The following is a 27609-nucleotide window of genomic DNA, read 5'->3' as shown; positions in this document are numbered from 1 at the left end:
GCATACTGCTCTGATTGCTAACATTCTTATTACAATATACCCTGAACAAAATTTCTCATTTCAGAAGTCATTGATAGGCTTAAAAAATAGAAAATAGATTCCAGAGAGAAGAATTAAAAGAGTAAAAAAAAAATCTAAAACTTACTTAATTTCTTAAGAACATCCTTCTTCTCCTCTACTTTTTCATGGACAAGTTCTTCTGCAACTTTAGTTTCTTGTTTAGGTAGAAGATTATTCAGATAGTTCATAGCATTCAGCAAAGCTTCAGTATGCAAATGAACATCTAGAGATGAAAAGTTCACCTAAAGGAACAAATTATGTTTATCTAATTTGCCTCTCTTCCCACAATGAGAAAATGATGTTAAAAAAGATATCATACCTTTATTTTCTGTAGAACATTCTGATAGGCAGTTTTCAGTTCCGGTCCATTAATATCAGCCTATTCCACCAGAATGTGCATGCAAAACAAACAAACAGATCAGGAGAAGCTTGCAAATTTCATTAGAAAGAATGTATTTTTAAAACCACTACAACTTCAGATGTGCAAGTTAATCTGTTTAGGGAGCAGAAACACTTTTGCACATGACACTCAACATGTTAAGAAATGAACAGGCAAGGAGAAATACTCAACAATTGCTCAATAATACTGCACTGATTATGACTGGCTTACAATTCAAAAGCAACGTGCTTCTCACCTTTATGTACTCCAGAGTTAGAAGATCATCTTCTACATTATCCAAAGTAGTAATTATGTAAACTGGCTTGTCATTATCATCTTTTAAAAAAAAAAATCCAGAAGAATAAAATAATTACTTTTTTTAAAGAAAATAAATTTACAAGTTTTCTACAACTCTTTTAGTCATCTACAGACTACAAACTAGGCTACTAGCTGTCATTACTATTTAATCAGAAAGCCTCTCCTGCAGACTTAAAACAGATTTCTCTACTAAAAATTATCGGCACTAGAACATTTTTTTACCAAAGCATTAGTAAGACAACGAACTCTTGAATTACTTCGTCCCCTAAAACCGTCTAATATTTAATTTAGGAAGCAAATCTTCCTCAGTTGACAAAAGAAAGCCCTAAAGGCTTTCTGAAGACAAATTCACAATGTTATTTGTGATTTATTTTTTGATCAGACTATAAATACTTACCCATGTACTCTGGGCACAGCAGACAAACTTCACGAAGGAAAGCATTTGCAGTCATGTCAAATGTTCTTAATTTAAGTTCAGTGCCTAACCCTACAATATCAAGCTGCAGCACAGGTGTCTCAGTATTACCAGTAAGACGGCATAATTTAATTAAGACCTAAAAAAACCCAAACAAACACACACCAGAAAATAAACATAGGGAATTATCTTCTTTGTAAATATATAATCCTGTATAAAAACTTATTTTACCAGTTAATGTCTATTCATAGTTTATACAGCAAATACCCTGGAAAAAAAACCAGCAGTTCCCCAAGCAAAATTGCTAGAATACCGTTTGCTGCTATTTTAACAAAAACTTCAAACATGTACATATGTAATACCAAAGTACACTTACATGAACTAATTTATTTTTAAGAACAACTCTGTAAAGGTTTTGGTAATGGTTCAACCCAGTGAAAACTAGGTTTGCAGTCAGCATGAAGGGTTTAGTGCTTTCAATGGAATCTTTGAACTCTCCTGGTAAAAGTCAGATTCCCAAGCTGAATATTCCAAGCAAGATGATTTCCTACTTTTTCACCTATGTATGACAAAGATGTTCACTAAATAGCTAGCTGAGCTGTATCTGTCTTTCACAACTAAAGCAAAACAAAGATATGTACTCTTCCTTTTCACATAATGGTCTTTAAAATATCAAAAATCAAAAACTATACCCAGCAAGCAATTTTAAACTATAAAGCCAACAAACAGAGAGAAGGTGATTCTTACTAGATTCACAATTGTGGGTTTTTTCTTATAGACTGCAAGGTAAGTTTCCATTAGAGAATAATGCAAAATACAGCATCTATCTTTAGACTAGTAGTCATTTTTTAAAGTCTTGTCACACAAAAACCAGTACGTTTCAGCTTTATTTGTTCATATTTGTTCCATAAGGTGCAGTATATAAGAAGATCCGTTGCAAGCTAGATATAATATGCTGAAGCTATTCTGTAACCCCTACCCTAAAACAGAATTTGTCAAGTTAACTGAATTTGTATCATTTATGTGTAAAGTTATACAGTGAGTAGCAGCAATAACACTTGTCACAGTCAATATGGTCTAATGCTAAAGGTAATAATAGCAGTAAGAGGACATGTCTTTTACTAGACCAACCAATGCAGTTAGAAACAGTGTCATGTATTTAGTAAAACACTCTTTCCCTCCCCCCTGTTCTGAAACAGCAAGAGTAACACACAAAACCTCATAGTGAACAAGTTATAGATTTAGGTGTAAGGCTAACAGTCTGGGAAAATCTGGAGCAGAAAAACAGGGTACAAGAGGAAACATTAATGAAGTTTTTCCAGTGACCACAGCAGTACGTGGAAAAAAGTTGTCAAATGCTATGTCTTAAGACACAACAACTACATAACTTGTTCTTTGAGTGATTCTTATGTAAAGGAAATACAGTGATAAATTAAGCTGGGAAATAAAGTGGATAAATCAGAGCGTTTCAGTGACAACAAGGATGCAGAAGCACAACTGTGACTTGAAAAAAACTGTACAGAACAGTTCCAGCAAGAAACAGGGATCAATACTCCTGCAGACATGGATTCATGAGCACAATAAAAGGAAAGGTTACAGTTCAGATGTGCTTCAGAGAAATAAAAATAAAGTAAATTTACCTCAGCTACTTCAAACCTCAGCTGGAATTCTGTCATATTTTTCAGTGATTCTTGTTTAGATAGCTTTTTTCGCCTTGTACTGCTAGCTCGCTTGAGGGAACCAGATGGGGCTTCAAAAAATGGCACGTCTTCCACAGGACTGCTTAGAGCATCATAAAATTCTTCTTCTGATTCTAAGGATTAGTTCACAACAATATTACATACACATTTTAGACAGCCAATATTTTTTGCAGTACTAGGACCTAGAATTTTTAGCCTTAATCTATAAGAACTTAAATGTGCAAGTATGGAAAGATTACCTAGCTGATAACTAGCAACCAACAATGTCTGTTCCTATAATTACCTCTGCTCCTACCTCCACAACTTTTTATCACACCTACAGCTCCTGCCACCACATCATCATACATCATTTCTCATCAACTAAGTCCATCAGCATTCTCTCACTATTGGCTGTGAAAAAGACAGTACAAACTGTGGCTCATCTTGCATTCAGTGTGAACTCATAGCTTAATAACCAACTCTTCTGCTGGACTGAACGTTGATGACCGTACAGATGCCTTTGCCTTACTATCAGCAACACTACTGTGGATCTCTCCCTGTTAAGGATCTCCCATTTCAGGAGAGACACCTAAGGACTATCAAGCTTTTAAACCACCTGACATTACTACAGAAGCATGACAAAGACAAACTAATTGCACCATCTTACACAGCTCTTTTCCATCACCTAAAAACCATAAACAGTGAAGTTAAAGGTAACGTATCTTTCTTCTGACAAAACTGAAGTGATATAAAGAGGTATTTTCTAAGGCTTAAAAGCACCTTTGAGCCTGGGGGATGAAAACAGAGAAATAACATGAATCCATTAAAATGATTACACAGCTGTATGTATAGTATAAATTAAAAACCAGACTTGATTCAATCTAAAGTCTAGTTAGTACTCTCTCAAATTCATTGTTGCCACTGTTCACTCTCACCTCACCCTAATGTTTGAGAACTGAAAGACACATTCTCTCTACCTTGGGGCACTTAAAGGAACTAATACAAAAAATAGATGAAAATGCACAAATATGTATTTCTATACATAGTGCAGACACACTGAATTTAAAGTGATAGAGTACATGTAAAAATTAAGTTCACTAATAATTTTGCTAGTGTTTACAAACCACATATATCATTAACTTGCGAGAGAAGAGGTACTGCTCTCTATTTCTCCAGTTTAATGTTTTGGCATGACAAAGGTGACTGACACTGAAATAACACCTATATAGTTGATTATTTTTCAAACGTTAACTACTAGATGGAATGTTACAATCTAGCTAAGCTGTCTGAACAGCAAGGCAATATTAAACATGACTAGCTTCTTCACAGACATTCTTCTCTTTGATCCTGCAGAAGTTGAAATAATATTTATTTATAACAACACAGTAGTTTCTAGCAGTCATTATTTCAGTATTTTGTTAATTTAAATAAATCCAGCTAAGCAGAGGAGAAATCCTTTACAGTAGAAAAAATATCCAAAACCATCAGAGGACTAAGTACATACTGAAGCAAAAGATGACATACATACTACTTCAGATGTTCTGAATAGAGGTTTGTAGAAACATATGCAAAGACATCCTACCAAATAAACATTTTACTGCTTTGCCTTCAGAAAGGGAAGGGCAAGAACAAGCATACAGAATTCTACTGCTGTGAGAAAAGACACAAATATTTTGTACGAAGTGAATTGTAATAAGTTGTGCAGAACATAACACTACTCAACCTGCAGGAACTTGAAACAAAGCCAAAAATGGTGACTTACTCCAAAGGAACCAAATTCAACAAACTCAGAAACTTGACTTGATCTGTTTATCAAATCAGACTTCAAAATAGATCGTATTACCTGACTCAGCAAACGAATGAAGATCCAACACAGGAAACACACCTTGTGATAAATGTGGTGCTGACAGTACAGGGGATACTGCAGCCTGAAACAGGAGATAACAAATTTTTTTACAAGAATTCACTGGTCATGCATGCTATTGCAAGCCCATGTGCTCCACGAAGTTTTACGACTTAAGGAAACTGGTATTATTTTAAATACAAATCATTGCATTTCAACACTTGCATTACTAAAATTAAAAGCATGGAGAGACATGAGGCCTAAATCAGGTAGAAACAGCAGGTACTACACATTCATTTAGCTACAGAGAAAATACATTAGGAAACACTGCGCAGCCATTCAAACATCCAACTTCACAGATGAAAAGATGGCCAGAAAAAGCACATCATATGAAAACTCAGGGAAGACAAAACCTAGTCCCTCATAGGGCTGCAGTATGGCAACTTCACAGAAGAGTAAAAGTTGAACTGTTCTTTATAAAAATCACATGATACTAGTGACAGGTGGGGAAAAGGAAAAAAGACATCAGAGAAGACATAAGAGCACACAGAATTCTTCCTAAATTTCACAGAATCACAGAATCATTGTTGGAATCATAAGCTGGAGAAGACTTTTAACAGCATCAAGTCCAATTGTTATTCTAACGCTACCAAGCCTAACGCTTAAACCATGCCTGTAAGCACCACATCTACGGATTTTTTAAATACTTCCAGGAAACGTGACTCAACCACTTCCCTGGGCAGCCTGTACCAATGCTTCACCACCCTTTCAGTGATGGAAATTTTTCCTGATTTCCAATCTAAGCCTCCCCTGGCACAATTTGTGGCCATCTTCTCTTGTCCTATTGCTTTTTACTTGAGGGGTGGGGTGGGGAAGAGATGAACATCCACCTGGCTACAGCCTCCTTTCAGGTACCTGTAGAGAGCAGTAAGGTACCCCCCTTGAGTCTCCTCCTCTCCAGACTGAACAGCCCCCGTTCCCTCAGCCGCTCCCCGTCAGACTTGTGCTCCAGACCCTGCACCAGCCTCGCTGCCCGCTCTGGCCACGCTGCAGCACCTCAGCGTCCCTCTTGCAGCGAGGGGCCCAAACCTGAACACAGCGTTCGAGGTGCGGCCTCACCAGTGCCCAGGACAGGGGGACCATCGCTGCCCTGGCCCTGCTGGCCACACTGTGTCTGGTACCAGCCAGGGTGCTGCTGGCCGCCTTGGCCACCTGGGCACACTGCTGGCTCACGCTCAGCCGGCTGTGGACCAGCACCCCCAGGCCCTTTCCCACCAGGCCCTTTCCAGCCACTCTGCCCCAGCCTGTAGCGCTGTGTGGGGCTGCTGTGACCCAAGGGCAGGACCCGGCACTGAGCCCTGTTGAAAACCAGATGCTAGCAGGGTCTTCATTTGTGAGATGAGGTTATGCACAACCCAGAGACGTAACTGAAAATTCATAAAATGTCACTGCTTTGCCACTACAGCAGATAAAAGGAAAAGAATCCTCATTCCATGTGGTATCACATATGACAGAATTAAATTCTCCTAGTGGAGGTAACCAAATGGTTTATTCACTAAAGCCAGATTTCCCATCAAGCCTTAGAAAGTAGTCCCAGTGGTCTGAGTTTGTACAGAACTATCGCTTTCATGTTCCATGTGCATATTTAGTATACATGTGCCTTGCACAGAGTACTAAAGGAAGGAGAGAGATGTGCATTGTCTGTATGTCTTTCTTCTTGAATGTCTTTGGCTCTGGACTTGTGCAAACAGTAGTTCTCCCTACCCACCCCGATATTGCTACTTTAAAAGCCCAGCCTCAGACAATCATTCAGAAATCTAAGCATTATTCCAGCAAAGAAACATGCACCTCTGAACATGGCTTCCAAGGCTCGATTTATCTCACTCTCCACATTTCAATAGTCTCTTTTCTGCCTCCAGCCACATAATTCAACCTTACTGAATATATCCATGTCTATGACTAGTAGATACAAGTCTCTAAGAGTCTTTTAACAGTGAAAGTGTCTCATACATAACACTTTCACATTCTAAGACTACAATGAGAAGAAACTGTGAGAATTTACTTCACAGTACCAAATCACAAGAAGCAAAGTCTTCCACACTGAAGTGGCCAGCCTTCTTCTACAGAAGCACAAGAAAGTACAGAGTGCAAAAACCTAGAAGGATCTGCTCTGAACAGTCTTCCATTTTTGCAGCTCAAGAACAATTCCTCCACAAAACAAAGTTCACATGGGGAGCTCTGAAAAAGGGATTCACATCCTTTTAGGTTCAGAAGTGATGTGATGGCAACACAGCTCAGAACAATGTCAGCTACAAGGATAAAAGCATGGGAGTGTATCTGCCACCAACAAAGCAGCAAATTAATTCAAATTAACTGAACTTAATACCAGCAATTTGAGTCTGTCCAGCTCTATAGTAGATGGAAGCTTAAGCAGACAAGTTTAACCATAGGCTTTAATACGGATGCTGCATATAATGCAAATACATTCACACTGGCTGTCTTCCCTCACCTCATCTTGAGCATCACAAGTAGTATACAGGTAATACTAAGCACAAAAGCACTTGAAATATTTTAAATGAAATAGTTGAAGTCTAAAATTAAATTCAAATATAAGTAATGTTATAAAGTACAGGATAATCATATGTGTACACATTTTATTTATTTAAAACTAAAATCCCATCACTTATTCTTGAAGGAAGTCTGTGATTAGTTGCACAAAACAGAAACTAGGGTGGCTTTTGGCTCAGGGACACCGTTAGTATAGGAAGACTGAAAGAGCATGTCAGGGCAGAACTAGTTACAATTTTAATGTCACCACTAAAGACATAGCAGGAATTACATGTTGAAGGGAAACTATCTTCACTCTATACATACTTTCAATAGGTATGCATGTCTAGTTGTGTGCATTTACTGTTATTTAATATTATGCTAACATAAACCACAGAAAATGCCACCAAAACTGAAGCAACAGCCATCAGAAACAGGGCAGAATAATTTGTACAAATACGCAAAGATAATAATTAAATAATCTTTTTAAAAAAAACACAGAGAGAACCATTATTCCTTTAGAATCAAGTACACAAAAGATTAAATAACAGATAATTAGAAGTATTTGCAAACGACAAATGGATAGCCCAATTATGTCTTTAACTTTGAGATTTCACATATGTTCAAATGATAGGACTGCTTTAAAGATACATAAAACATAGCCAGATCATGCAGACTAGAGTGGTGTTTAACATTTGCAACTCAAGAGTTCATTTCCTAGTTTTGTTAAGAACAGCTCATATCAACAGGTAAAGACCACTTTTCAGTAGTAATAAGAACAAAGTGGCAGTCCTCAGTCCTCAAAATGGCATAAAATAGTGACCTGCACCAGTTTTAACTAAGGAAAGGGGGTGGGCAAGTAGGGGGAGAATGCACTCCACACCCATAAACCTTAAGACATGCAAGACAGAACTGCTGCCCACTCAGGTATGCTGTGTAACTGACTGAAGAGAAGCTGTGATGAGCAGTTAAGTCAGATGAAATGAAGCTTCCACTTTTTCCAGTCAGATGCTGTTTAGCCAACATAGCCACAGCTAGCGGATATTTTTTGTTTCATTTTTGAAAGTTAAACTCCTATCTAAGATCCACATACCATTTAAATTCTAAAAATTCCGAAGTGTCAACCTTCCCTTTGCTAAAAAAAAAACAGCTGAACCCAAACTCTGCAGCACTGATATATATGTAAATTTGAAGGTACAATTAAACAAATCCTCAACAAAAGTTTGTTAACCACAATTAATATGAACTACAAAGTAATTCCCAGACTAGCAGAAGGTTGCGGGGCTGGGGCGGGGGAAGGGGAGGAAGCATTTTAAATTCAGCCACTGAACAACTATTCCATAATTTTCAGCCAAAGATCACAATAAACTAAATAACGAGCAAAATTTCTATAGCTTTAGAGAATTAGTTAAGTTTTTCAAGAAGTACTAAGGACATGCTTGTTCTCCACTTCCTTGTGCTCCGTTCAAAACTGCAACACTAAAAGCAAAAAGAGGTTTTTCTGGTATTTTTTAAAGGCCTTACCTCAGTTAGTTTTGGAGGAGAACTGGTAGCAGGAGCACTTTCTGGTTTAGGAATGCTATCAATTAGCTCCAAGATACTTGTCAGCTTCTGGTCTGATATTTGGATAGAAAGTAAAGGCAGCTGTCCAGAAAGTTTGAACCTGTTTTGTAAACACAGTTATCTTTAAACTATTTTATTCAAACTTTACATAATTTCCTTCTGAAAACACACAAGTCTTCCTAGTCAGAAAACTACTCATCTAACCATTGTGTTTTGAGAGATACGTATTTAATGTCTGTTGCACGCAGAAGTTACTTAACTAGTGAACAGCCAGTTATTAATGTAATTTATACTTCCTGTAATTTATACTTCCATTTGATACAATGTCTTGCAGATCAGGACTGCAAATAATACTAATAACCACTTCTAATTTGGCTACATAAGGTATATTTTCCTCCTGATGAGAAATTGTTCCCCCTTGTTTGGCACATTTAATTTAATTACTTGTAATAAATCACATAACGGAACCTTTAAAAGTATTTTACAGACAAAAAGATGGTTTGGTTTGGTTGGGTTTTTTTGCATAAGAATGTTTACAGCCCAAAACTTCAAGCAAAGTATACACAATACGTTCTAAAAATTACATATATTTAAGCTGACTCTAGCAGTAGTCTAGATATATAACAGAGAAATAAATAGCATAGCTATAAAGGACATAACAAAAGAAGTCTTTAAAAATGAAAGCAGTAAGACATATTTTAAGCCTGTTTGAATAGGCTATGGCCAGTATCAAGTAGAATCACTTCAAATGTAGACACTGATTTTTAAAGACCTAAAACTTATTACAGTTTCTCACAGAACTGAGCAGAACAGAAGTAAGGAGAGAAGTGGCTTATGCTTTTATTACAACACCTAGTTAGAACAGATTAAGAGGTCTGTTCAAAAAGTCAGCTATCTCCCGACAGTGGGCAACAGCAGATGCTTAAACACATAGGGTGTAAGGCACAGGACCTGCCATTTCCTTCCAGTTTTGCTGTGCTTAACTCACAGCTCAGTCATCAAAAGGAACAGAATATAATACAATGGAGAAGGTATGAGGACAAAACCCCTGAAATTTCAATTACCTTCAACTAACTACAAAAGTAACTGGAAAAACAGCTCTTCATACCTGAACAAGTCAAGCATGAAATTGTACACATTAAAGCACCTAGTTTTCTACAGTTTATGAACTTCTTCACAACCTTAAGTTCTCACAGGTAATTAAATCTCAACTACTTTTGACTTTTCTTAATTCCAGTTCTGTCAGCGATAAATTTACACTTTTTTTTTCCTTTCTTGTTCTTTTATTTTAACAGAGAAGGTCAGGGTAGATGTGTAGCTTCTGGATCTGAAAGGACCTGTCCATCTTCTGCTTAAGTGCTCCAGTTATCTAGGACACAGCAATTCTCACTTCCATTGCACTTAAACCTCCCTACAAAAAATTCATGTATATTGTTAAGACATTTTTGATGAATGTTTGTACAACAGATAGCCCATGCCGTTACATGGGAAGCGCTTAGCACAGGCAAGGCAGATAACTGCAAGTAATCACAGGCTCACAAAAATACTCTTAAAAGCTTTAAAGGTTCAGAAAACATCTGGAAGTGGAATAAAATTATTCCCAACCTGTAGAGACTGAGTCATGGAGGAGCTAAGTACTTCAATAGATGAGGAAACCTGCGCAAAAGCTTTTTTGAAGTTCAGACTGGTTATATTAAAGAGAAAGAAATGTCAAGGATGCCATTCTCAAAAGCTGCAAATAAGTACATTCCTCTAAATTGGATATTTTTTTTCTTAAATGAACACAATTATATGGCAGAATTCTCTTAATATTGGTATCCTAATTACTGGCTTCATACACCTTCATAAACCAGATGAGAAGACTCCCAGCCACTTCCTTCAGAAGTGGGGGAAACATACCACAGGATAAAGCAAACATAAAAAAACCAATTTACACAGGCTAGAAAACTACAGAATCATATTAGTGCTTCCAAATGTCAAGTGAAAAAAACTGTAAGGAGCACTACACCCAATTCTTAGAAATGAAAGAAAGGCAGGTACTCAGATCCAACCACAGTGAAAGCCTGTCTTAAGGGTTAGGAAACGAGCAGATGAAAATACAGGTTAACAGTGAAAGGCCCTTGATACAGTGCTCTTCAACAAATGAAAGATAAATCTGTATTCTCTTCAAGGCAGCAGTATAGAAATGTGCCTTCCTCAAAGACAGCACAAAGTCCTGGTGAATTCATTACTGGGTTTGAACAATAAAATCACAAGGAATTCAACTGGATTCAATGTACAAACGTCAAAAAATAAATTAAAAAAAAATAGACACCCACACAATTAGCTGCTTTTTAGATAACTTAGTATAATAGGTGCTCTCTGAACTAAGGAATTAACTCATAAAACCCTACTACATTAAAGAAAGCAATTTTGGTACTAGTTTTTGCTGTAGATCAAATGTTTTTCCACTCACCTTTCTCAATCAAACTATGCTATTCCACAGCACAGTTCCAGATATGAATTAAAAGAGCAGGAAAAATATAATGCTGGCTCTATATGCAAGTATACTTATAAAAATGGGAATATAAAGGAGCAGCTACATGTATACTGAAAATACACTCATGTATGTGTAACTGAGGTGAGCAATACTGATTCATAATACCCTATACTCAAGTAATTACTAAAATTTAGAGGATTTTTGCTGACAAAAGCTATCATTTAATCTTTATCATTTGTGTACAATTTCATCTAGAGATCACATGAGCTTTAATATTTGTCCATAAATATTCATTAACTGAAAATTCTTTTTAAAAAAGAGAAATTATGCAGTGATTAGCGATTTGGCATTTGAAGCGACACTGATACTGACAGTAATGATGAGTTTGAGTAGTAAGATCTAGACACCAACAGAAAATAGAACATTTGATTTGGAAAATACATAACCAAATGTAAAAATTTGTCATACAATCCTAACTGGATATATACTATACCAAATTTCATGATTTCCAGACTTCTTAAAACTCAAAGTGAGAAGGAAAAGCAGCAAGCCCTTAAAGAAAAGGTCAGATCTGCACCATCAGATAAAAGGCTGCTGCACCTGCCATTTCAAGACTGGCAGATGACTCTAGCATATCGTAATACCATCAACAGAATAGAGACTGGAAGAATTTGGAGAGTAAAGGAGGTAAAAAATGAACAAGTTCGGCTGCTGTTGAGTCACAGTATCAACATGATAAGATTCTAAATGGTTACTTGCTCTTGCTACAGGTTAAAGAATTAGTTATGATCAGCAACTAACTGTGGCATACAACTTATCTAGTACTAAACTGCTGTCCATGGCATTCCTAAGAGCTGTAGACAGTGCAGGTACTCATAAAGAAGCAGCAGCTGATCTCCAAGCCGCAAAGTGACTGTATGAGAATTTGAAACACAGAAGTAATATCCATTAGGGAAAATCTTCCCAGAATCAGTCTAAACACATACAATGCCAAAAGGAGAAGCACAGCTGGTAGCCAAGACAGTTTGACAGGTAGTAGTACAATACTGCAGCAGGTGTTCTCATTAAGAGCAGAAACTCCTTAACCCATGTTATACTAGCATAACTTGGACAGATGTTGATTACAAACCCACCTAAAAAAAGACAATTTATTGTATGACCATAGAAATGAAATCTGATTTTCTCTCCTTGGAACTTCTAACATAAAAAAAGAGATTCCTTTGAGTTGTATTTCCCTTATCTCACTTTCTCCACCAAAGAAAAAGTACAGAGGAAAAGAGAAAGATGTTTTGTAAACCCAAGCATCAAAATTCAGACTGCAGCCTCCCAGCCTTCCAGAAGGTGGCACCATTATACCATGCAATCATTGATCTGTGTTAATACACAGCACTGCTGATGCGTATTAAGGTTTTTCCTAAGTAAATCCTAAGTTCTTCATAATTGTTTTACTTCATAACCTGCCTCTTGATTTTTTCTGATTGTACTAAACAATTTTCTGCAATAGCCGAGGTCTATTTTTATGTCATTAATTTTCTGAAGTGCCTAGCTGAAATCTAAATTTCCAACAGTATTAAAAATGAAGTAAGCATATACACTAGCTTGTTGTAGCATAAAAATATGATTCTTATTAATGACATAATAAACCAAATTACCCTGTAATGCATTAATACACTAGTTTACAAGTACTTCAGAACCAACTGGACTTTATGGTAGTAGTGTCCTTATCAGGCATTAGTGAGGATGCCCTTTCCAAATCAAGCGCAAAGGTAATATCTGCCACTTTGACTCAGTGATTTTTAACAACAAAATTTCATCATTAATAGTAAAATACATTTGCTTCTGATTGAGTATAATTTCCATAACCAAAAGGTTTTTTGTTAAATAAAGCCTAAGTGCAAACCAATGCAGCTGTTTCCCTGAGAAGTCATCTCTAGTAGGTAAAATGGCACTATTAATAACTTAAGTGAAAGGGAGTATAATAGCACATTACTTTTCAGAATAAATTTGTGATGTTTATAGAAGAGACTTTGTAAGTTCATGTTTTTTGCTCATCAGTACTTTCAATGAGAACTGCAATAGTTCAAAACTATTTTTGAACTGCAAAATGAGAACAGCTACTAGAAAGACCTAATTAAAACAGCTAATAATATCTAATAAAAATCTTTAAATATATTATACATACTTATTTTAGAACATCATAACATTTTAACACCTCTTCAACATATGGCAGTTACTGCAGTTTATTCTCTATTTTTCTCAGTGAAGGTATTTTACTTCCAAGACACACACACGGCCAATGTAAAATAACGGAAGTATAATTAGATCCCTGATTTTTTTTTCTTCCCCTAAAAAAGTCATTTACCATAAAATTTCAAGATAGGAAAGAACCCACATACTTAGGCATTCTTGCATCTGTAACAACCATAGCCCTGCTAAATTCCACTTTCACGTCTAAGGGCTGCAAGATATGTTGAGATGAGCATTTCAGCTTCCGAACCTCTTGCCAGTTCTCATCTATAAGAGCAAATAAAACCTTTGTTTTAAACACTGAAAGAGATTACTTCCCATTACACATATCACAGAATTAAAGTATCTGATATTAATTAGCATATATTGTTAAAAATTCAAGTGATGTGATCTCTTTTACAGTTCTATCAATACATGCGAACATAGAAGATCTGAGCTACTTAATTTCTACCGTTCACATCTAAAGAGCTACCCCATCTACGCTACAGACTAAGGGCCCAACTCTTAAAATACATGGTACTAGAAGTTTAGGCTCTGGATTCCCCTCTGGAACCAAAGGGTTAATAGTCAAATGCTTTAGACTTCTCTGGTTCTGACTCTTTCAATATTATGAGTTCCCAATCTACCAGTGAAAGTTCCCTTCAATAAGGGATTCTCATCTTAACCCTCAAAAAATGATCAAGTTACCATTATTCATGGATTCTGCTCTGAATTGGAGGGAAACAAGGAAAAGGCACTGAAGGAAAATACTGTGAATAAATTACACCTTTATATTTATTATGCAACAAATCAAATGAGACCTCTTCAAAAATAAAGGATCTATCTGAACTTTGTTTATAGCAAAAACTAAGATTGGAATCTAAGGCCTGAAGATATGTTTTAGAAATCTGTAACACGTTCATAGCACTCAATTTAGAACATGCTCTTGAAGTATGTTCCAAAGATTCTCCACTGCTTCTCTGTTAAAAATATAAAGGCGTATAACCACTAAAATATTCCTACTCAATACAGAAGAATTACTTTCATGAATACTTACCATGTTTGCTGTACAGTAACTGTATACTGCTGAGCTGGATATCAAAACTGTCGTAAGCTCTTGACATTATATCTTCAATAGTGCTTTGTCCTACTTTGAGTTCTGATAAATCAGAACGACTTTTGCTTTTCATCTTAAAAAAAAGGCACAAAAAAAGCATAAATCAATTTCAAAAATCCCAAAGCATTAATTCCACAAATACGTGATCCTACCGTGACAAAATAGTAAACTTTTAAGTCCTCATAAGGGCACAGTCTTACAAACATCACAGCAGAGAATTAATTACTTAAAATTAGTAGCCCGTATAAAAAAAAAAAAAAGAGAAAAAAAAGTATTAAACTCCATTTCTTTTTCAATGAAAAAAGCAAAATTAAAAAGGAATTAAAAATCCATGACATTTTGTACTATATATTGTATAGAATTTCCTTTAATAAGTGACTTGCACCCCCAAGTATGAAGTCTCAAATTCTTTGTAACCAGTAGAATAACTGTAAGGGGTTTATATATATGTAAGAATATTACTGCATTAGTCATCTCAGAAACATGGAATTTATTTTTGAATCCTCTTGAATTTAGTTGTGGTCTTACCCTGTTACGTGTTAGTCAAACAGAGTAAAAGGGAAGACGGCATTTGGATTGTTCGTGATCTATGTTCAAGGTCTTTCCTTTAATATCAGTCACTATCCCTTTGTCTCAGTTGTGGAATACAAGTGTGAAATACCAAAGAAGTATGGGTATGTGCCCTCTGTGCTGTTCGTCTCCAATAAAATATGGCTGTCCTCATCCTTAAATATCTACTATTTTGGATCCATATCGGTTCTTGTCAGGCTCAGATAATATTTTGGATAACCATGAAACAAACAGCTTTACATACTAGTATCCAAGACACAGCATGTCTTTTTCCAGTGCTACTGAACTACAATCACATTACAAAAATAACGTACAGATTGAAAACTCAGAATTTACTAAATTAATGTTGCCTGTGTAACCTTAATTAAGTCTGCTAATGTATCTGCATTGAGATACAGTTTAATTTTATATGCCATTTTCCCCCTTGGGAGTTGATCTTATCCAGTACATAACTGAGGGAAAAAGACTATTTGTTTTGTACTGAACATACTCATTCAACGAATGACCTACATTTCACTTAAGCATACGTCAATCAAAGTGAATACAGAATTATTAATTGTATCCTGAGAGCATTTAACTTCTGTCTTTTTGTATGGCCACATTTCTTCATCTTGCTTTCTAATTTCTATTAGACAGGAACCAATCCAAGAGTTCCATTCACTATGAAAATTACTTGTCCATCGCAGAAAGAAAAATCTCAGAAATATCTACTGGAGTCCAATTCTGAAACATTCTTCTATGTCTTATTCTGAGATAAAATTTACTAATGGTGGAGTAGATGAGTGGGCTGTTCTATTTCCCTTCCTCCATTAGATCTAGAAGGCTGTCTCAAGCACCCAACCAACATACAGATTGATTACTGAACTCTACAAAGTGCCTACAAATGACCAGTATTCAGAAGAGCTGGTAAAATAATTAGTCACTGAAGTTAACAGATCCAGTTGTAAATCCAAATTATTTTTATGATCTACACAACAATGTTTCTCACTAACTCCATTTTCTGCTCAGACAGAACTCCGGCGGGAACATGTTGCCACCCACGTGCCAGGCCGCAGGCTGTGCCTTGCTCTTCCACCAGTACAGGATAGCAACAGCGAGCACACCTGTGGGAGATGCACCCAGCCAGAGGAACCCCTCCGCTGAGCAACAGAGCTCTGGGAGGAGGTGAGTAGCTTGAGGAGTATCAGGGAGTGCAAGACAGAAGTAAGACTACTGGAACTGCACCCTACCTTCCCTGAGACAGGTCCAACAGGATGCATGATACATAGAATTCCCTATCCTCTCTCTGCCTGGCCGAACACAGTGACTTAAGGGATAGGAGGCAACAGTGACAAGTTCCTGCCCAGCACAGCAGGTCCATCTCCTCTGTGATTACTCCACCTTCTCAAGTGCCCTTGCATAACAGGTATGAGGCTCTGTAAGTATAACCAAACAATAACAAGGATGATTGTTTATCTAGTATGGAGGTGTTGCCAAGGTTAAGTCAGCCTGTGCCCTGTGTCAAAACTGCTACCATAAAGAAAAAGGCACAGGTTATTGTTCCCGTCAGAAGGCAGTCTCCTAGGGCAGAAGACCCAATACGCAGATGAGACTCACACAGAAGCCTGTTGCCTTGCTGGGACCTGGGTTAAATACATGAAGAGAAAGCTTCCTACCCTGGAACAGCCCTCTGATTATTGACTTTTCAGGTAAGCAGCAATGAAGTTGCAAGAAGTCTAAGAGCAATCAAGACAGTCTTCAGGGTCTTGGGACAACTGGTTAAGGGATCAGGAGCCCAAGTAGCCTTCTCCTCTATTCCAGTTCCAAGGAATGATAAGGAAAGAAACGGGAAGACCCAGCAGATCAATACCAGGAGAATTTTGGGGTTTTTGATCACAGGTTGTTTTACACAACACCAGGCCTGCTGGGAACAGACAGGGTACACCTGTCTGAAATGGAGTAAAAGATCTTTGCACAGGAGTTAGCCAGGCTCACTGAAAAAGCCTTAAACTAGATTTAAATAGGGAAAGGGCTAAAATCAGGCTCACTAGAGATAAGCCTGAGGGCAGCATGCCATTGTTTGACAATGTGCTAGTGAGGTCCTTCAGCCTACTATCTCGGGAGAAGCAGGGAATGGAGATCCACACAGCTGCAAAGACAAGGGTTATTGATGTTTTACAAACACAGAACTGGAGGAATTAGAACTTCTCTCCCCAAAAGGTAGCAGGATCAACAGCCCAACTAAAGTGCATCTACACCAATGCACACAGAATGAGCCACAAACAGGAGGCACTGGAAGCACTGTGCAGCAGGGAAACTACAACATAGTTGCCATCACAGAAACATGGCAGGATGACTTGCACAACTGAAGTGCTGCAATGGATGGCTATAAACTCTTCAGAAGGGGTAGGCAAGGAAGGAGAGGCAGTGGGTAGCCCAGTACATTAGGCAGCGTTTTGACTGTCTAGAGCTTAATGATGGTGACAACAGGGTTGGGTGTTTCTGGGTAAGAATCAGAGCAAAGACCAACAAGGCAGGTATCATGGTGGGGATCTGTTATACACCACCCAACAAGGATGAAGAGGAAGACAAAAAACTCTGTAAGCAGCTGGCAGAAGTCTCACAGTCACTAGCCCTTCCTCTCATGGGGGACTTCAGCTTGCCAGATGTCTGCTGGAAATAAAACACAGCAGCAGCAGAGAGGAAACAATCTAGGAGGCTCCTGGACTATGTATAAGGTGGCTCCCTCACCAACTGTGTCAGGAAGTTAACTAAGGAAGGTGCCCCACTGGACCTGCTGTTCGTGAACAGAGGAGTGTTCTGGAGGCTGGAGGCCATCTTAGGCACAGTGATCACGAAATCATAAAAAGTTTTCACTTCTCAGGGAAGAAGGGGCTTCAGCAGAACTGCTACCTTTGACTTCAGGAGCGTCGACTTGGGCCTGCTTAGGAGCCTCGGACACAGTCCTGAAGGTCCAAGTGGTCCAGGAAGGCTGGACATTCTTCAAGAAGGTAAAGGTGCAGGAGCAGGCTGTCCCCGTGTGCCAAAAAACAAGCCCTTGGGGAACAAGACCAGGCCAGCTGAAGAGGGAGCTTTGGCTGGATCTCAGGAAAAAAAATGGAGAGTTTATGACTTTTGGAAGAAGGGACAAGCAGCTCTGGAGGACTACAAAGATGTCATCAGATTATGCAGGGAGAAAATTAGAAGGGCCAAAGCCCAAGTAGAACTTTACCTGGTCACTGCCATAAAAGACAATAAAAAATGTTTCTATAAATACATTAGAAACAAAAGGAGGGCCAAGGAATATCTGCATCATTTATTAGATACAAGGGAAACAGTGACAAGGAATGAGGGAAAGGCCGAGGTACTTAATGATTTCTTCATCTCAATCTTTAATAGTAAGACTCGTTGTTCTCGGGGTACCCAGCCCCGAGCTGGAATACAGGGACAGAGAGAAGAATGCAGCCCCCATAATCCAAGGGGAAATAGGCAGCAACTTCCTACACCGCTTAGACACACCAAGTCTATGGTGCTGGATGGCATCCACCCAAAGATACCGAGGTAGCCAACAAAAGTGCCCACTGAGCTCTCATGGGATAGTCTTCACGGGGTAAAAAAACTGGCTGGCTGGCCAGGCCCCATGAGTGGTGGCAAGTGGTGGCAAGCGTCATCCAGATGGTGGCTCGTCACAAGTGGTGTTCTCCAGGGGCCATGCTGGGGCCAGTCCTGTTTAATCTGAGTACCCTCAGTAAATTTGCAGATTACACCAATCTGGGGGGGAGAGCTGATCTGCTGGCGGGCAGGCAGGCTCTGCAGAGGGACCTGGGCAGGCTGGACTGATGGGCCGCAGCCAACTGTATGGAGTTCAACAGGGCTCAGTGCTGGGTCCTGCCCTTGGGTCACAGCAGCCCCACACAGAGCTACAGGCTGGGGCAGAGCGGCTGGAAAGGGCCTGGTGGGAAAGGGCCTGGGGGTGCTGGTCCACAGCCGGCTGAGCGTGAGCCAGCAGTGTGCCCAGGTGGCCAAGGCGGCCAGCAGCACCCTGGCTGGTACCAGACACAGTGTGGCCAGCAGGGCCAGGGCAGCGATGGTCCCCCTGTCCTGGGCACTGGTGAGGCCGCACCTCGAACGCTGTGTTCAGGTTTGGGCCCCTCGCTGCAAGAGGGACGCTGAGGTGCTGCAGCGTGGCCAGAGAAGGGCAATGGAGCTGGTGCAGGGTCTGGAGCACAAATCTGATGGGGAGCGGCTGAGGGAACTGGGGCGGTTTAGCCTGGAGGGAAGGAGACAAGGGGAAACCTTATTGCTCTCTACAGCTGCCTGAAAGGAGGTTGTAGCCAGGTGGATGTTGGTCTCCCCCCACACTCCCTCAAGTAAAAGCAACAGGACAAGAGGAAATGGCCTTAAGTGGTGCCAGAAGAGGTTTAGATCAGTATGAGGAAAATTTTTTTCACTGAAAGGTTTGGCAAGCATTGGTACAGGCTGCCCAGGGAAGTGATTGAGTCACCATCCCTGGAAGTATTTAAGAGGCACGTAGATGTGGCACTTAGTGACATGGTTTAGTGGTGGACTTGGCAGGGCTAGGTTAACAGTCAGACTTGATGCTCTTAAAGGTCTTCTTCAACCCAAATGATTACATGATTCTATGACCAATACAGGCTGGGGGATGAGAGCAGTCCTGCAGAGCGGGACTTGGGGGTACTGGAGGGACATGAGCTGGTGATGTGCACTCGCAGCCCAGAAAGCCAACCGTATCCTGGGCTGCATCAAAAGAAGCGCTGCCAGCAGGTCAAGAGAGATCTACCCTGCCCTCATGAGGCCCCGCCCACCTCTAGAGCCCTCACCAGGAAAGACATGGACCTGTTGCAACAGGTCCAGAGGAGGGTCACAAAAATGATCAGAAGAATGGAACACCTCTCCTATAAAAAAAAGGCTGAGGGAGTTGGGGTTGTTCAGCCTGAAGAAACCTTACTGCAGCCTTTCAATGTATAAAGGCAGCTTCTAAGAAAGATGGAGCGAGACTTCTTACCAAGGTCTGCTGTGATAGACAAGGGGTAACGGTTTTAAACTAAAAGAGGGCTGATGTAAACCAGATAAGCAAAAAATTTTTTACAATGAGAGTGGTGAAACAGTGGAGCAGGTTGCCTAGAGGGGTGGCAGATGCCCCATCCCTGGAAATGTTCAAGGACAGATTAGACAGGGGTCTGAGCTGCCTGATCTAACTGAAGACGTTCATGTTCGTTGCAGGGGCAATGCATTAGGTGATCATAAAGGTGCCTTCCAACCCAAACTATTCCATGATTTTTACTGAAACCCATATGCTCAGAAAGTCAGTCTGTGGCAGACACATAGACAATTTACTTGTTTACCAGTATTTTAGGCTTTGAAACAAATTCTTATGACAAGAGTAGATAAGGCAATCTAAACAGAGAGTAAGTGGCAGAATTATTCCTACTCAGACTGTAAGTAAAAAAAAAAAAAAAAAAAAAAAAGTTGTCCGTATTCACGTAAGATCATTTGTCCTGGAAAAAAATAAGTTTGCCAATGAATATGTAGAAACAGTGTCATTTTCTCATTTTTAAGTTAACTGAATGACCAAAAGGTTAACTGATAAAAAGAATAGTAACACTAAAAATCAGAGGACCATTAAATCACATAAGTAAAGAGTTTACTGTTTTGTATTTTAAGGTAAAAAATGTATAGACATTTTCCATGTAACAGTTTAAAGCATCAACAGTGGTTTTGTACCAGGCAAGGAGTAATTTCTAACAAATCTTTGGGGTGAAAGAATCTACTAAGAAGAGTTTAGTAATTTCTGCCTTGACTGGAAAGCAATTTAAAATAAATACCTAATACAAACTGCAAGGGGAACTTGTACTTAACACATACCACAAAATACAAATTAAGAAACTGGAAATCACATAAAAGCTAAACCATCATTTTCAGTAAGTTACTTCACTAGGTAAATGAATACCTTAAGACTACCAAGATCCAGAAGGAGTAAATTTGATGTATGGTCATAGAATCCCTTTTGTGGAACAATGATGTATGAAGCCATGAGGTTAATTTTGAGGTCAAGAACTTTCTGGGTTTCAATAACGTACAACAAACCTGAAAAATAATACATTTAATAAATATAAACAAAGTAATCCATACAGAAGTTATGGAATTAAAAGAAGGTATAAAAAGAAATTCAAGTCTAACTTTAAATTATTTAAATGAGCTGTGAATGCTAGATGACTAAGTTTAATTGCAGTTACAGGTGCTCTTCAGATTTCTGAACCAGTCATTACAGGCAGTCTTTAAAGAAGCACCAAGTAGATGAAATGATGACAGAAAAAATGCTAATAGACAAGTAGAGACAGCAACATGACACATGCAAATCCAAACAAGTTTCATACTGAGCAGAAATGAAATGAGAAGAACTGGAATGCGTCCCACAACTTGGCAACTGCTGAGTTAACTCATTGTGCTCTGTAGATTCAGAAATCAAGTTGTCCTGGAAGTTCTTATGGGGAGTATTCAACTGCACCGGCCAAACTGCTTGTGTTGTTACTACTGAGATACTGAAGTTTACACTAATTCTGCTGTCAAGCATCTCCATCTTCAGGTGCTGAAGATCAGCAAATATAAGGTCTTTCAAAAATGCTGTTTAGAAATCATGCAATTAGGTGGGAAAGTCAGACTGTCAGAACATTTGAGATCAAATTCTGGGGTTTTTTTGCTTATCTGAAGAGGAAAGAATAGCTTGCTTTGGGTTAGCACTGAACACTCCCTTAGGATACTACCACAATCCATTTAATATTTACCAGGTCCAACAAGCTGATGATCACAGAAGTAGAGATAGTGAGTTACAAAGATGAAAACATGACACTGCAACACGCTCAACGTTGCTAAGAAAGCAATTAAAACCATTCCAACATTTACTAAAGCTTGTCCTGCCACAGGAGAGCTAGATTAGTCAATGAAGAACTGGATGGCAATCACACTTCAGGATTTGCAAGATAAAATTACTTGGATTAATAAACATATTAACATTTTTTCAGTTCCCAATACCTAACTGTATTTGAGTGATGTAAAAAATTCAAGAAACTACTTTTATTTCCCCTTCATTTGGGAAGGGAACACAGCTGAGTCCATAAAGTAAACTCTGGGAAACTAAGCTTTTGTCTTGTCTTCTAGTGGTGCTGAAAATCATAAGTATTTTGGTGTAGCAAGTTCCTTCCCTTCTGCAGTTCACAGTTTCCCAATGTTGTCCAGCTACCTTCTGCTGCTTGAAAGAAAAGGTTAAGAATTCTTCCCCAAGGACTTCAAGTCTAAATGAATTATTTTGATATGTTTTGGGGTTTTTTTATTCTACCTCTGAGACTGCCATAGTCCCCTGCAAACACAATATTCTGCAGATCAAATCTTTCCCTGGTAATTCTCTAAGTCTCAGCCAAGATTTTACAAGCAATGCACGGCATTTTTATTTTTTTTTTTTTAGAAATTTTCACCAAGCTTCTCATTTGCAAGTTGAACAAGCCTTTAGATTACTATGGCCAAATCAGCACTCTTGTGATGGTAAGAATCATTGGATATACCTCTAAAGTAATGCTATGCTTAAATTATAGTAGATACATAGCATAATCTCATATTTCTGGGGGAAAAAAAAATCCATCATGATCAGAACCACAGTATTCAGTGGTAGTAAGCAGAGAGCCAAGCATACCAAATCTAAGCAAATTTTTGTCCAATTAATCTCAGGAATGAACTGTGGTATCCATACATTTAGTAGTGCTGGAGAGGTTTCTCATAGAAAAGACATGCAAGTTGATCCACCTAACTTTTACTGGTTCATCTGACATTATTCGTTAATTTAACAGTTCAGTCAAAGAACTAATGAATAGAAATATAACTGATGCCTGATTTCATTCCTGATATTAGCTTACCAAAAGCAATCTATTAACTACCTATTATGCTTGAGTCTTCTCTAACTGCTTTCACTTATTACTACTGCGTATTCACATTTTTTTGAGTGTACAATATTAATTGGTTCCAAATTTAAATGTTAAAAAAAAAAATCATTCATTTTTCCTTCCAAAAAGGATTTCTATGTGAAATCTCCCCTTAGTATCCTCTCCCATCCACAGTCAGAGACAGGACACTGCGTTGGACATGCCTCTGATCTAAAAACCCTCAGATATCCTTACTGGAACAAGTTAATTCCACAAATCCTAGTTTTAAAAGTATTGACCATTTTAATTAATGTGTCAAAATATAAGATCTCTAGACATAAAAAGCTAAGATAAAATGAAAAATAGAGAAATGGCTTTTATTCTGAGTAACTGGAAGATAGATAAATACAGTTGATATGACTGGATCCGAGTCATTCCAAATCAAAATCAACATTTACCAAGGAATAAAGTGGAAAGCACCTAAAAAAAGGCAGCTAGAGTCCTGAAAAGTAACAACTCCAGCAAGGATGTAGGGGTTTCATTAGAGGACCACTATCAGTTTTTAAAGACTATGAAACAATTGGGGCCATTTAGATATTTAATGATGAAAGTAACACGCTGTTTTTAACTCTGCATGAAGTACAAGAAAATAAATATGGAAATACTACCTCAGGGTGCAGAGCATATTTTACAAAGGAAGCTGAAGTTAAAAAAGATAGAGACAAAACTATCCAATACCTAGAACAAATGCTCTGTAATGAGATTGAAGAATTCAGCTTATTTAGGTGTTGCATTAGAAAGCTATGAGTTAGATCCATGCATCTCAATACGGAAAGATTGTATTTTCATACTCCTGGAATCTAAAAATTTGTCTGAGTGTGCAGCTGGAAGAGAATGCGGCACTTACCCGTTGATGTTTTTTCACGAAACTCTTCAAGCTTCATCAGAGTTGCTGATGTTAATTGCTCTAAATGTACATCTTTTGGAGGCCTGAAGAAATCCACTAAGCTATTTATTGTCATCTGTTCAAACGAAGCAAAAATAATACATGGAAAATTTACTATTAAGTAAGATATTTCAAGATTTATACCTTATCCAAGTATTCACTTACTGCATCATATACTATTTCCAATGGCTGTGATTCTATTCTAAGCCTCTGATCTGCCTTCTCATCCAAAGGATTAGTCTCAAACATTATACTTAAGAGTGAGGTACTGTTGTCTGAATAGACAGTTCGAGAAGAGAGGAGACAGGGTGTACACTTTTCTCGGGACATGCCTGTAACTTCAAGTGAGGCAATTTTTGTTTCAAATCTGTAAAGAAAGGTAAACAGCATATTCAGATGAAATACCCACCTGGGTAGGTACAATTAGATGGTAAACATATAAGGAATGAGCCAAAATACAAAGAATCATAAGCCAAACAAAAACCCAACAACAACGACGTATCTTCACACTACCTTAAACATAAATAGCTTAGCCTAGGGATATATCACACATATCCATGCGTTAACTGCATTTCTTTTCATTATCATTGGTGTTTATTAGCCACCCTTGAGTAAATAAGAAAGGGGGTCCCAGTTGTTCACTTCATACACTTTTCATGAGGATAGATGCCAGGACAGGGAAGAGACATGCAAATAAGAATTCTCTAGTATGAGCTCAGGAATTAGATGGCACAGCTTACACTGAGGAACAGAGAGGGAAGGGTTCCACCGCAGAGAAATAAAAGATACACCACAGGAGAAGCACAAGATTTCTAGCCTCATTACTCCAAGGAAACATTTCTGAGGTGTAGACTTATTTTTTTCAGTACCCTGTGCACCTCTTAACAGCTTTCATCTGAAGATCTTTATCTCCCAACACTCAAAGGGAAGTGTTTCACTATTATTTTTTTTTAAATTAAAACAAACAAACACCACACACTTTCTTCACTTTTCCTCAGTACGACAGCATTATTAGGGCCATTCAGATCCACAGGGTAACAAACAGGCTGCAAGCATAACTTAAGAAAAAATTATGCATAGAACTCAGCAAGGTCAATTGTACCTTAATGTCATACATAGATTCTACTAATATGTCTCAAATTAGAGGGGGCAAGGTTTGAAACAGGAAGGCTGCCCTCCCCCAGAACTTCTAAGCCATTACATGTAAAACAAAAACAAAGGATTTCATATTGCTGCTTTTCCTCATGTACTGTGAGAGCGTAAAACCAAGCCAAAATCACCAGTTACAGCTTTCTTCTGCAAATCTAAAAGCTCAACAGAAAACTAGAATTCTTCAGTCATGTTAAATGCCTAAATAACCACACCAGTGGTTATGAGATCAATTCGGTCAGATTAAGTTTCAAAGGGAGTAACAGTTGCTTCTCAAAGCAAGAAACGAGTTAGAAACTGGATTGCTTGTACATAATGATAAACTGAAACAACAAAAAAGGAGAAAATAGGTATTGGCACAAAAAATTCTGAAGATGGAATTTTATAATGGAAACAGTATCCATTGACTTTGTCAATCAGCTGCAGAATGATTATGCTTCCAAACTGCACAAAAAATGACAGTAAAGAACAGAAGTCAAAATCATGACAGAGCCTTAAAGGGACTATTAAACATCATCAACATTTTAAGGAGCAAAGAACAGTTTGATAGAGAAAGTTCACCTTATTGCCTGGGCACCTGGTCGTTGAGTAAATACTGTACTCAAGCCACTTAATGCAAATTCTACCAGCTCAGGAGTTTGCTTGTTTTCTCTTATTGATATAGACATGCTTAACAACTTCACAGAGAACTTCATGGCTTCATACTAGATATGCAGGAAAAACAACAGTGTATTATAAAATATGTTAATACAAAGAGATGAAAACCACACATAGCAGTTTGATATTGTTTTTTCAGTGCTAAGTAGCTTATACCCATAGCTGCTGTAAAAGTCATTCCCAAATAGTTATATGGAAAGGCAGGGTTAGAGTAATGCTTACAAACGTACGTCTGATGTCTCCACACCACATTTTGAGATAAAGGCCCTCTGATGTATTGTTGCAAGACAGTTCACTGCACCATGCATCCTATCTCACGTAAAGTTGATGTACCAGGCTATTTCTGAGGGTTCAGAAAAGCTGTTCTTCCCCATTACAGTCCTTCAATCACCCCTTTCCTTACCTACCCTACCTCATCTATCACTTCCAGTAAATCACTTTGTGAACTTTCTTAAAAAAGCTACAACTTTGTATGAGAATATATGAAGCATTTTGTAACTTAAACAACAATACACTACTTACATGATTTTATTGTACCTTGAGAGCAAAATTTCATTCTGAACTTTTTCAGAATATCCAACGTTTTATAACCATGCTCCTGAAACTACATCTAAGGATGCTGTTTTTCACAAAGCCAGCATGCAGGAACTTAATTACAAAGCATCAGAATAGTATTCAAGTACAAAGACAGAGCTTCAAGCAATTTTAAAAACCATTTCCTATCATCTTTATGTTTTTATTAGTAGATAAAGCTACCGATTGTTCATTATCGTAGTCAGTTACAACTTACTGATTTTGGAAGGGTTGGATCCACAGCTGTTTCACTATATCCAATTGCTGCATAAAGTTTAGCCTTCTCTTCACGTGTCATTAGCTCCTCAAGACCTGTCACATTGAAAGAAGTTAAACTCAATATAGGTATCAAAAATGTAAACACCTGTTATATGCTTTCCAGTGCTTGGTAGCTCTATAACATACAGTAGATACTGGCAACATTGTCCTGAACTCCTAAAAGCAAAAACCCTGAGGTTTAAAGCAAAGTCCCGAGTCTCCTAAAGCATGCCTTAAAAAGCAGTTATACTTTTATTCTGATGTACTGTATTTCCTAGCTTGCTAACAATAGAAGCAGTCTTTTGAGTTACTTTCCATGTTCCACAGCCTTTATTAGGTGCCTGTACTTCAGTGAATCAAACTCTAATACACTGCATGAAAGAGACAAATTATAAAGGGAATGGAAGTAAAATTGTTTACATTCCATTAACTGCTATTGTTTTCCAGCACTTTCTTCAAATCCCTACACACAGTACACTATGTACATAAACACAGGAACTGTGGCAGGAGAAGGCACAAATTAAAGACAGTTCAGAAAGACCTACAGAAGGAATTGTAAGGTACCTCTGTAACATGCAACAAACAACTTATTCAGGGAAAAAAGCCTAAGAGAAAATGTAAACGTCAATAATTTGATAGCCCAAATATTGAACAAGTCCCAAGTTCCATTGATAGGGACCTATTTTTCTAGTAAGTCATTCTTAATAATAGAAAAAATACCAATAAAAGAACATACTTGAACCCTTTACTTCCTGTTTTTGTTCATCCTTTTTTTCACCTGACCAACTCCATATCCAACTGAACCAGCCGCCAGAATTTTCATCATCTTGTTTTACACCTGGTCTGTAGATTTTTAATCCAGCCTTAGTTGCCTGAAATTTAAAAAATACTCCAAGAAGTCATTTTCTTCATGCATC

The 27609-nt window shown here is 38.2% G+C and overlaps 1 protein-coding gene across 3 annotated transcripts in view; it reads right to left on the bottom strand.

The window, feature by feature from the left end:
• The window catches only part of VPS13A (vacuolar protein sorting 13 homolog A), a 112591-nt gene that overhangs the window by 65070 nt on the left and 19912 nt on the right, over window positions 1-27609 (bottom strand). For all 3 annotated transcript variants that reach the window (XM_055698571.1, XM_055698573.1, XM_055698572.1), the window contains exons 15-29: window positions 27429-27564; window positions 26652-26746; window positions 25766-25908; window positions 24221-24422; window positions 24017-24131; window positions 21147-21283; window positions 14567-14699; window positions 13680-13797; window positions 8766-8904; window positions 4695-4779; window positions 2813-2985; window positions 1155-1311; window positions 696-775; window positions 380-439; window positions 146-302 (exon numbers count right to left, since the gene is read on the bottom strand). In XM_055698571.1, the coding sequence (XP_055554546.1) occupies window positions 146-302; window positions 380-439; window positions 696-775; window positions 1155-1311; window positions 2813-2985; window positions 4695-4779; window positions 8766-8904; window positions 13680-13797; window positions 14567-14699; window positions 21147-21283; window positions 24017-24131; window positions 24221-24422; window positions 25766-25908; window positions 26652-26746; window positions 27429-27564 (1930 nt within the window). The remainder of the gene's footprint in view (window positions 1-145; window positions 303-379; window positions 440-695; window positions 776-1154; window positions 1312-2812; window positions 2986-4694; window positions 4780-8765; window positions 8905-13679; window positions 13798-14566; window positions 14700-21146; window positions 21284-24016; window positions 24132-24220; window positions 24423-25765; window positions 25909-26651; window positions 26747-27428; window positions 27565-27609) is intronic.

This window comes from Falco cherrug, chromosome Z (assembly GCF_023634085.1).
Source record: "Falco cherrug isolate bFalChe1 chromosome Z, bFalChe1.pri, whole genome shotgun sequence".
Classification (NCBI taxonomy): Eukaryota; Metazoa; Chordata; class Aves; order Falconiformes; family Falconidae; genus Falco; species Falco cherrug.
This window is presented reverse-complemented; position numbering and strand designations above follow the sequence as displayed.